Source organism: Sceloporus undulatus, chromosome 1 (assembly GCF_019175285.1).
Source record: "Sceloporus undulatus isolate JIND9_A2432 ecotype Alabama chromosome 1, SceUnd_v1.1, whole genome shotgun sequence".
NCBI lineage: Eukaryota > Metazoa > Chordata > Lepidosauria > Squamata > Phrynosomatidae > Sceloporus > Sceloporus undulatus.
This window is the reverse complement of record NC_056522.1, coordinates 339,489,615-339,501,638: the sequence shown is the minus strand read 5'-3', so window position 1 is coordinate 339,501,638 and position 12,024 is coordinate 339,489,615. Positions and strand designations below refer to the sequence as shown.

The 12,024-nt window shown below is 45.2% G+C and overlaps 1 protein-coding gene across 1 annotated transcript in view; it reads left to right on the top strand.

The window, feature by feature from the left end:
- Positions 1-611: 611 nt before the first annotated feature.
- TMED10 (transmembrane p24 trafficking protein 10) overlaps positions 612-12,024 on the top strand; it is a 27,380-nt gene continuing 15,967 nt past the window's right edge. The window contains exons 1-2 of the mRNA XM_042469179.1: positions 612-967; positions 7,190-7,310. Coding sequence (XP_042325113.1) covers positions 707-967; positions 7,190-7,310 — 382 coding nt within the window. The 5' untranslated portion in view covers positions 612-706. The remainder of the gene's footprint in view (positions 968-7,189; positions 7,311-12,024) is intronic.

Genomic DNA, 12,024 nt, shown 5'->3' with positions numbered 1-12,024 from the left:
GGACTATTTCTGCAGTGTGTTTGGGACCATAGTTAACATGTTGGCTTGGTTTCAGTGTGCGACACACAGGGGCCTCTGAGGAAGTAGACTAAGTCTTTGAAAGCACATGCTACCCACTTCTTTCTTTCTTTCTTTCTTTCTTTCACTGAGCCTCAAAAGGGTTCATTAGATCCCTCTATATTCCCCAAATGCATCTGAGGAGGTAGACTGAAGCCTAGGAAAGCTCCTGCTGCCATCTTCTGTCTTTCACTGAGCCTCAAAGGGGCTACATAAGATCTCTCTGCGTATTATATTCCTCAAATGCATCTGAGGAAGTAGATTTAAGTCTTTGAAAGCTCATGCTGCCAACAGTGTCTTTCTCTCAGTGAGCCTCAAAGGTGCTACAAGATCTCTCTGTTACTGATTCTACAGACAAAAGGGGCTCTTCTTTACTGAAGGCTCCTCCTGGAAGGCAGTTAGATTCTACAACGTCGTCGTCGTCGACTGCCTTCCTTCCAGTTAACGGTCTAGAATTCAGACCGAGGAGGAGGAGGAGGAGGAGGGCGGCGCGGGGGCGGGTCGAAGGACCCGCGCCTAAGCCTCCTCCTCCCCCTGGCTCCCGTCATGCCTTGCGCGGCGGCGTGTGTGTCACGTGCCTCCGGCCTGGGGGCGGGTCCAGGGCGCCTCCCGCCTGGCCTACTTCCGGTGTGGTGATCGTGCCGCCGCCATGCTGCCGGTGCTCGGGCTCCCCCTCGGCCGCCCTCGGCCCCGGCCGCCCTGCCTCCGGCTCTCGGCCGCCGCCCTCCTGCTGCTCTTCCTGCTGGCCCTGGCCCTGCTGCCGAGCCCCGCCCGAGCCATCTCCTTCCACTTGCCCGGCAAGGCCCGCAAATGCCTGCGGGAGGAGATCCACCGCGACACGCTGGTCACCGGCGAGTACGAGGTCGCCCCTCCGCCGGGGTCCCCCCACGGGCCCTCCGCCAACCTCAAGGTGAAGGCGGCGGCGGCGGCGGCGGGGAGGAACTGCCCGTGGGCGGATTCGTCCTTAGTCGGGGAGAGGGAAGTGCGGTTAGGAATCCTAGCCCAGGCCGAGGCCGCTTTAACTGCCCTGGCTCAGTGCTAGGGAGCCCTGGGAAAGGTGGTTGACTGTGGCCCCAGAGCTCTCACAAAAGTACAGGCAGAGAGAGGTCTCCTGGAGCCCCTTTGAGGCTCACTGAGAGGAAGGAGCCTTGCAAGGCTTCCGCCTACTTCCTCAGGTGCATTTGAGGGTCTCCTGGAGCCCCTTTGAGACTCACTGAGAGAAAGAGGGCGATAGAATGAGCTTTCCTAGGCTTCAGTCTGCTTCCTCAGGTGCCTTTGGTGGAGTGGACATATATATGCCACAGATATTGACATCCTCACATGATGCCAGTGGCGTATATAGGTCTGCCCCTGGCTTCCACTCCGCCAAATGCATCTGAGGAAGTAGACTGAAGCCCAGGAAACCTCATGCTGCCAACTTCTTTCTTCCAGTTTGTCTCAGAGGCACTGCAAGGTCTCTCTGCTGTGGATGCGGCCTTAAGTCTTCCAAGGTGCCTTCTGGGGCTCTGTGTATTCATATATATTGGCCGTGCTGCAGCCCTTCTCTTTTTCTAGGGACACGTCAGCCAGGCCTCTTCCTTCTCAGGCGGAAGGAGGAAGTGGGCACAGCTCTGTGGTTGTGTGTGTTGCTGCCATACTCTTTCTGTGCAACAGGCTGACAGACACGAGTTGAGTTTCTCTTGAGTTTTTCCTAACACATACTAGCAGACCTTGGACAAGTTACTTGTGGGGCCTCGGTGGTGGTGGTGGTGGTGGTTGTTGTGTGCCTTCAAGTCGTTTCTGACATGACAATCCTAAGGGGAAACTATAATGGGGCTTTCTTGTCAAGATCTGTTCTGAGGGGTTTGCCATTACCATCCTCTGAGGCTGAGAGAGTGTGACTTGCTCAGGGTCAGCCAGTGGGTTTCATGGCCAAGCTGGGATTCAAACCCTGCTCTCCAGAGTCATAACCCAGTGCTCAAACCACTACAACACACTGGCTCTACTCTTTTAATTCCCCCAGCCAATATTGCTATGGCCACACCACAGCTGTTGTTGTCGTTGTGTGTGAGGGAATTGCGGGAGCCTCAAAGTAACTTTCCCAAGCTCTGCAGATGGGTGAGCTGTTTTTCAGTCTTTGAACTCTTCTCCAGCTCAACTTTTTATTCTGTCACCGACAGAAGTTCTACTCAACGGTTTGTAGCCACCTGCTCTCAGCCTCAGGGGAAGTAAACACCAAACCCCCTCTGAACAAATCTTGCCAAGAAAAGGCCATGATAGGGTCGCCATAAGTCGAACACATACAGAAGCCTGTAGGGCTGAGAGACATGTAGTAGTCCTCTAGGTGTTGTTAGACCACATCTCTCAGCAGCCTTATTTGTGGCTCTTACAATTCCTAGGGTGGGGGAGTTGAGTAGTTAAAGTCATGCACAGTCCCCAGCTCTGTGGCAGGAGGATCCTCAGAATAATAATTGGCCTAAGGGAAAGCAGCCAGGTTTCAAGAATTTGAAAGATGCATAGCTTTGCATGATAATATACAAGACTCTTGGTTTCTCAAGTGATGAAAGAGGAGTGCTAGTGATAAAATACTGTAGTAGTTCATAGTCTTCAGATAACATACAGATCTACCAGGACAGAGCCAAGCACATGCCCTAAAAATGCTGAGCATGAAATTTATATGTAAGAGGGGAACTACTTGTTGGGGGGGAGAATGGCCGGCCTACAATGACCACCCCAGTTCAGTTTGCCCCATGTTATGTGATCCACAAGTTGTGTATTCCCTTACTGAGCAGCACTCAGTAACATGGGGCAGAGACCACACTGTGTGGTAGCGTTCCAGTGCTAGGCAAGATATAATTAGTTACTATGGAGGTGAAAGAAATCCTTCAGACAAGCCTTGTTTTTTCTAATGTGTAGATCTGCTCTAACTTTTAAAGAAGAGGATTCTCTGTTCATGAAATCAACACAAAGTTTGGCTGCAGTGTGAGGATTGAGAATAGCAACTGTTAGAGGTGTGTTTGTGTGGTACAACTGTTAGAGTGACGTGTCAGTGTTGCAATCATGTGGTGCAACAAAGCCTGTATTCCCGATAAGTCTTTCTTAGGAATTAATTGCATTGAATGTGATAAGATTTAAGATGGTGTAACTCTGCACAGGTTTACATTTTTAGATTTTTCCTGAGCAGTTTCTGCCTAGATTCTGAGCAGGTGTGACAAGGCTAAATACTTGGGGCACGATGCATAATGTTGTGTATGCTGTACGGTGTATGTAGCACTGTGCATAAGGACATAATTGGAGGAGCAGGAAACCAAGACAATGGCCTTGCTGATATCTCATGAGTCAGCATGAAAGGAAGACATGGGGCCTGAGCAGATTGGCAAGGATAGTGCAGTGCGCCCGCGCCATATGCAGACACACTATACATGGCTTTCACCTTGTGCTGAAGCCGCGCAGCAGTACAATGAATGGCACGTGTTGTTGTGCCCAAGCCCCATTATATTGAATGGGGCTCAAGCATACGCGCTTTTTGGCTTACGTGGGGAGTCCGAAACGGATCCCCTGCATAAAATAAGGCTCCACTGTACAGGCTGAACCCATGCTATCCTTGCCCTGGTGCTCACCCGGGTTAATCCTGGGGTCAGTGATGCCCAGCAGTCCATCAGAGATGTCCTCCTGTTGGCCCATCTGACACAGAAATGGGGTGCCTGGCTGCACTCTTTTTGCAGGGCTTTTCAGGTGGATCACTGGACATCACAGGTGAGGAGGAGGGGGGCCCTGTCTAAACAGCTTGGTTTTGCCACAGAGTTTCTTGGAAACGCCACACAAAACCAGCACTATTTTATCCTGGGTTAAAGGCTCGTTCCTGTCACTAGCGCCAGCTTCTGCCAACCTAGCAGTTTGAAAGCATGTAAAAGTGCAAGTAGATACGTAGGTACCTCTTCAGTGGAAGGTAACTGCGTTCTGTGCAGTCATGCTGGCCACATGATCACAGAGTTGTCTTTGACAATGCTGGCTCTTCCACTTAGTAACTAATAACAGAGATGAGTGACGTCCCCACACCAGATCCTCTAGATCCACATATGTACTGGCAGGATCAAGACCGATCCTACAATGGGTTTTGGCCTGCATAATCTAAACTGAACGCAAAGCCAGGGGGAAGCTGGATCATTTACCTCCTTGTTGTGTAGAGTCACATGTCTTCGTTGTTGCTACTAAAGGTTAGAAGCCATGAGTTTTCCAGGTAGTTTAGCTAAGGAGAAGTTACTGATAGGTGCTCTATGCAGGAAAATGGCATGGGAAAAATCTGGATACAGTACTCAGTCATGTCAGCACTAGTTGTGCAGAAAACACACTAACTTGATTTTTCCTAACTTTTGTAAGCAGCATGCTAGCTACTTCATAACTATTTGTTTTTGCTGAAATGCAAGGTGAGTTGGGACATAGTGACCGGCATTCTCAGGCAAAATATCTAGAGTAAAGAGGGGCTTTGAGCTGTGGCAGTTCATCTCTAAACAGAGCCCAGCTTTCTTTTATGGGCATCAGTGCAAGTAGTAAGTTAACAGAAGTCAAGCTATTTCACTGTTCCCTCATCTGAGATATATTATTGTTTGACTGGCAGGTGCCTTTTCCCTTCCTAACTATCCCCCTGGAATTGCTTCTTAAAGTAATGAGGGATTCATATTGCGCAAATGATGAGTCAGGAACTGTTTTTGTAGAATGGAGTTGGAAGGGGCTCTATGGGCTATGAGGCCCAAACCTGTGTTCAGTGCAGGACCTACTCAGCTTTCATCCCTGACAGGTCAAACCTCTTTTTGAAGACATCCAGAAAAGGAGAGCCCCACAACCTCTCTAGGCAATTGGTTTCATTGCCAAACCACTCTCAGTCAAGAAATTCCTTTTAATGTTCAGTTGAAATCTACCCTCCTGTAACTGAAAAGCATTAGATTTAGTTCTGCTATCTGGGGCAGCACAGAACAGGCCTGTACCCTCTTCTTTGTGGCTTCCCTGGAGGAATTTAAAGGGTGAAATCATGTCACCCCTTGGTTATTTCTTCTCCAAGCTGAACATTCCCAGCTCCTTCAACTTCTAATATTTTGTTCTCCATCCCTCTTATCATCCTTGTTGCCCTTCTCTGAACCCGCTCCAACTTGTCTATAGTCTTTCTAAAACAAGGAACCCCAAACTGAAAGGACTGGTACTAGAATTGTCAGACATATTATGTTCTCGATAAATCTATTTTTTGGTTTGCTAACTTTCCACATTGTATGTTCTTTTAAACTGTGATTTTAAAGTTGGAAAGACGAGAAGGTAAAGTGTGCACACTCTTTTTATTAGCTATGTCCCTTGTGCTTTATATAATTAGAATTGCCACTCAGGTTGGAAAACAAGGTGTTGGGCAAGGAAAGGGTAATGGGGTGGGAGTACTGCTTTCATACCCTACCATGTCAAGAGGGGCTTCTCATCCCCTGCCTCTTCTCCCTGCCTTTGTGCTTGGTCCATATTCTAGCTCTCACCCATGTTTAAGTTGACCTAGGTTTTTTGGGGTGAATTTTTTGTCAATTTTTTTTTACTTACTCATGAGTCTGTATGAGAGATTCAGTAGTAGTTTAGACTGTTGTTATTAGCCAGTACTACATCATCACACAAAAAGCTCACTGTTCAAGAATGCAAATTGTGTGTTAGTCTTTATCACTTCTAGAAGGTCACAGAGTTGCAACAGGGTGTTGTACAGAAGGAATATGTTTCTGTGTCCTGACTTTAGTGGTTGACTACGTACCCGAAGAGCAAACGTCCTGGTTGCTCACCTAGTGCAAAAATTCCAAGGCTGGTTATTTCAGAACAGCAAGTTGCATAGGCACATTCGCTGCCTGGTCCAGGCCTTCTGGTTATTAATGATCACATGGTGTTTACCTTTTAAAAGAAAAAAATACTGAGAAATTTTTTTTTGCCCTGAAAAGAGTAGGCTCAGAGTAGCAACTGACTAAAGAACCAGGTTATCGTGTTTCTTTGTCACTGTCATTTTTGCTGTGCTCATGGTAGCACATCACTCTGTTGTTTGCTGTCTTATTGTGACATTTCAGTGCTAACAGTTAAGCTTTCTATTCTGGAGGAATGTACCCAGTATGCCAGCTGACTGTGCACAGGAGGTTTTTTATGGCTGTCTTCCCACTGTCATACGTGGGTGTTTATTGTCGAAGTCAGCAGTGTGTGGGGGGGGGAGCTATGATTGTGAAAATGATGTTACTGTTCATAATGTAGAACACTATGGAGCATCATTCAAGCTGGTTGCACTTCCGCAGTTGCGTAGGCTGCCTTTTAAACTGTTTGCCCTACATGGACTTAATTTGATGGGTAATGTGCCTGGCTGTGTGTAGGCAACTATTATTTGATGCCAGATGAAGAGAAAAGTAGAAGTGGACCAATATACTTGTGAACATGCTCCAGCTGGTGCTGGGAAGGCACTAGTTCAGCATGTGCATTAGAACCTTTTCCATGGGTGAACTCTGTGTGTATGTGTGTGTGTGTGTGCGCGCGCACTTTTTCAAGTCGCCAGTCAACTTATGGCAACCCCATGTATTTCATAAAGAATACTCAGAGGTCGGTTTACCAGTTACTTCCTCTGAATCATAGCCTACAGCACCTTGTAGTAACTAGGATCTGCTTAGCTTCCAAGAGCAGACAGGATATGGTGTCTTTTTAGGGCATTTAAGCTCTAGTTGAGAATATTCTTATCTGCTTAGTATTTAACAATACCTAAAGTGGTTTTTAAGAAGGTTTCAGAACCTTCTATGTGTAATTGGGTTCATTTTTACAGTTATTCTTTGGTAATAGAATCTATGGCTCATCCTGTTTGGAACTACGGTACTCATAATTCATGTTAGGTGAAATGAATTAACTCTTCTTTATGTATTCTAGGAGAGATTGCCTCCCAGTCTCAGTGGATCATTCCATAGGAATGGCCTTAGATAATGAGTCTAATGAAGCAGAATTTATTTTTGATAACCCTAATTCACCAAAAATTAAAACTGTGATGAAGATAATATCTTCAGATATGAAGAAAGCAAAGAAAATAAAGCTGTAGAATACTAGAAAGCTCTCATAGAACATGGTTAGTAACAGGTTTGCCTCTCATGTTCTTCATTTTTCCCTACAGATTACTGACTCAGCTGGGCACACTCTCTATTCCAAGGAGGATGCTATTAAGGGCAAATTTGCTTTCACCACGGAGGACTATGATATGTTTGAGGCCTGCTTTGAGAGCAAACTCCCTGTGGGTGAGTGCAAACATCCCTCCTGGATGCTTCTTGCTTTTTTCAGCCTTTTCCTTTTTTTCTGTGTGCACTGCATTTAAAAGGTTAACATTTAGGTGGCAACCAGAGATGTCTATTTTGCCAGCTTGTTGGCAGTGTTCTGGACTGAAAGAGAAAATTTAAGAACCATTGAGTTCTGAAATTACTGATGAAGCCACTTAAAGAATTTCTTTCCTGAACTACTTGTGTTTGAATAATAGTGAAACCAGAAGAGTGTGGGGTAATATGCAGCCTATAATGTGGAATGAGATTTGAGAAGAAACAAGAGGGGCTGCAACTGAAGTCTCGTGAGTCTTCACAAGAAATTAGTTCTCTTCTGGCTTCCACATCAGACAGATGTATACTCCTGTTAGCGTTTAGCAGAAGAACCCAGAGTCCTCAGAGCTTAACCTTCATATATCCAAAGTTGACAATATATAGAATTGCTTTCTCCTGCTCACACCTAACAATCACAAGGTGATAAGGAAAGTACTCTTAATTTTGCAATCAGTTCTAATTTCTTCCTAAAGTAGAAATGTTGCTCTTATTTCCTGTTCATATGCTACCTGTAAGTAGAATCCCAGTGTCAGTATACAGATCCGGCTGTACAAGAGGCATGGGAAAAATTATTTCTTCTTTCCCATTCCCTTGCTTAGCTGATATTCTTTACTAAGTGGAACCTTAGTCTGGATATTAAATGAGAATTGGGGCAGACTTTTGTTCCTCTTTGTCGTCTCTGTGCCTTACATAAATGGGTTTTACACATATGCAGAGACTCCATTTGGGAAGTTTTACTGTGCCCTCTCCCGCCTAATGTACATGTCCCAGCCCGCCAAGCTATCAACTCCTCAGTTTCTCTCTGTATGCTGATAGACCAGCTTCACTTGGGTCATTCTCCTGCTGAGTAGTCTTTTTCCTCTCAGTATTCTCTTTTTAAACTTACTTTCTTCTTTCTTATCTCCCCTGGAGTCTATCTTCTGTTCTCCAGTGACCTGACCCACCAACTTCTAGTAAGTTTCACAGTTACTCATTTGTATGAGGCACAGAGACCATGAAGAACAGATTGCTTACCTGTAACTATGGTTCTCTGAGTGGTCATCTGCCCTCACACAAACTCACCTTTCCTCCCCTCTTTCAGGACCCTGTACTCCTCACAGCAGACTTTAAAACTGAGAAGATGGTAGCTTGGCAAGTTCAAACATGCGCTGGAGCAGTAGGGTATTCCTGTCAAGCTGCTCTACTCTTGAGCTTTTCAAATGGCATCTGTGTGCAGGCGCAAAACCCATTTGTGTGATTTATCATTGTGCACCCCTGATAAAACAGTGAAGGACTTTCTGTTCCTTTCTGTGAAAATGGAAAATTCAGTCTTTTTGTTAATCACTTGCAAGCATTTTTGAGCCCAGCAGAAAGCCTGCTTTTGGTAGAAGCATGTCTTGCAGTAGGCCTTTCGCATTGGTACATTCTGTCACTAGAGGATGAAGAGGAAGTATGCAAGACATTGTTTGTGGACCTAGATCTTGGGACAGTTGCCTAACAAGTCTTGGAGCTGACATTTCCTTTAGTGACGCGCTTGCCTCTTTCTCTCTTTTTTTCTTTATCATGTGCATATATGTGTTGAAATTCACACCGCTTCAGGTGTTGTGCCATTGCTTGTGATCATAGATGGGCAGCATTCATCTTGCAGAAGTTTTGACGTGGCTTAAGGAAGTACCTTCCTTTTCACTGCCTTTCTAGAACGCCTGGATCAATGTGCTTCCTGTACTATTAGAACATAAAATTAAGTCAGAGAATCATCGGAAGTGTTTTATATAACTCAATATATAGTCTACTTTTCCAGCTGATATTGCTCATTTTGATGATTTTTATTTATAGTTTATGGTAATAGTGCTGTAATACTTGATGTAATAAAACACTAAGTAAAAAAGCATTACAAAAAAGGCAATAAAATATATCAATAAAACCAATCAAAACAGCTAGTTCAAATAAATTACAACACATTTACAGATCTATTCATGACCCACCAGCCATTCTAAATATGACTTCGTCTACCAACAGAACTTCATCAGAAATAAGGCTGTGACATTTGGGAATAAAATCCACTCTTATCTTTTAGGAGGTAATCATTCTGGCTGAAATTTATATACTTCCTGAAGCCAGAGGAAGATAGGACTAGGGATGTCAGCATGCCTTTTGGACATTTTTCTTTCTTTCTGAAAGATGTCACTGAATTGTCTGATTTTCAAAAGAGGTAGCTGTATTAGTCTGTAGAAGGAAAACAACCAGGAAGCCAGACTGAAATAGCCTGAGCTTTCATGTACTATAGCCCATTTCATCAGATACATTGAATTGTTATGCAGAATTCTAGCTATCTATACACAGAAGACTTGTGTGGGTGTGGCATTGTAAGTAGTGAAGACAGAGGGTATTGACTTCTTGTTTATTTTTCCCTACTGAAATGTATGTGTCTAGCATTGTAAAAGCCTAGAGGGGAAAAGAGAATGCTCTTAGAGGGTTTTTTCCCCCTAGACAAATTTTCACTTTTTCTGGGTAGGTTGGGATGAAAACTTTGGGGAACATAGGAAAAAACCAAACGTAAAATAGCTTCTTTTTTGGCATTAGCAAAATGCTTTTTAGCGCATGGTTTTATACACTCAAAATGCCAAGAATTGTATAATAAGAAGATATATTTGTGTTTACAGAATTAGATACCAATATTTATGTTCATATTATAAATATATACAGTGCTTAGATCCAAGATATATATCTGTATCTATACAGTGGGCCCTTGGTATCAGCTGGGGTTTGGTTCCAGGACCCTCCATGGATACCAAAATCTGTGAATGCTCAAGTCTCATTCAATAAAGTGGTATGGTAAAAAAACTGAATACTAAAGTTAGGATTGTCTGTGCCATCGCATTTCCAGTTTCTATGTATGGTTTGTGAAACCTGAACAATGAAGAAAGTTGATAGGAAGAAAATCAACTCGTTTGAAATATGGTGCTGGAGAAGAGCCTGAACTTGCCCTAGAAGACAAGATGTCTAAACTAAGACTATTGTACTTTGGACATCATGAGAAGACATGACTCACTAAAAAAGACAATAATATAGTGCACCTGCGTAATACACGGATTTGAGCATACGCTCAAACCTATGGAGAGCCACGCGGGAGCATGCGGGATGCAGTGGGGCGGCGCGTCCCATTTGAATGAATGGGGTCGAGCATACTAGTTTTTTGGCTTACGCAGGGGGGTCCGGAACGGATCCCCCACATAAGCCAAGGGCAGGGCGTTTTGTATTTGGTAAGGTAGAAGGCAGTAGGAAAAGAGGAAGTCTGCATTTAAGGTTGATAGACTCAGGCGGGGTACAGATGGGCAGGGGAAGACGTCTTGAAGGTGTATTCTGCTGAATACGGAGCCTCCAGACCGACCGCCCCGGGGGCGTGGCTCAGGTGATGGGGCTTCCACGTGGGGGGCAGTGAAGACGCCTCACCTGGGGCCGTTTCTGACCTGCAGTTTCCATACCGCCGCCTCGGAGGACGCTGCAAAGAGAGAGGCAGCTTCCGCACGGGCGGCCAAAAACGGGGCTTTTTTTTCTTTTGCCGGCTGGCGGATGCGCAGCTGCGGCGCTCAGCGGTGGCAGCAGAAAGCCTATGTGCACATTTAAAGCGCCCAAACCCCTTTAAAACTTTTTCCCCCGCCCTGCCCAAGAACAATAGTGGTCTCCTGCCAGCTGGTGATCAGCTGGTGTTGGCATCCTTGTCCGCTTGCATGTTGCCAATGTCACCAGCATCATGGATGCCTCCTCTCCTTTGGTCCCTGCGCTCTTGCTGAATCTGCAATGCACAGCCACAGCTGTCCCCCTGCCATCCCCCATCACCTCCCTTGTACATATGTAAATATTTAAAGTTTTGGCGTTTTTTTATTGTTAGGTGAAAAAGGCACAGGAATGTGTGTAGGGGTTCACTTTAAATTCCAAACTTTCCAGAATACTAGGAGCGCATGCGTACATGTTGCTCTAGGGTTAGGGTTAGGGTTACGAGCATTAAAATAGAGTGCAGCTGTGCTGCAGCTTCCACATCTGCATGGCATCTGACGCTCTAATTAGAGCCTCGGTGCAAACTGCGCATGTTCCAGGACCCCAACTCATTATGCGACGCAGCTGACTCGGAGCTTTTAAATGGGCAACTTAAATTAGCAGCGTAACAATTCTGGCGTACCGGTGCAGCAGCTTACAGACGGAGCTGCGCAGTTGCGCAGCATACAGAAAAGAAGCGGGGAAAAGCAGCAACTTTTTAATGCCGCTTCTTCCCGCTTGGGGCGTGCGGGCGGCGTGTTCATGGCGCCATTCAGGTAAGGGCCGTCTGAAGGCTATACCTTCATGACGTCATGAACACACCCCTTTTTGCCCGTCTGTATCCCGCCTAAATCAGCAAAGCCATGATGATAAGGTGATTTGATGGTCTCTCATTCATGGAGTTACCATAACTAGGATTCTGCTTGAGAGTAGTTAACAACAACAAATATCTATCTAAAATTTGTTTGTTTTGAAATTTTAGTTTCTTTATTTTTTCTTCTTTCTCAGATGGGAAAAACTAAGCTACATTTTGCTTAGCTAGCATAGGTTACAGCAGTTTGCTGTTGTCATTTTCTACAAAATTAAGATTTTGATTACGAGCCTCAGGAACAGTAACATGGGATCC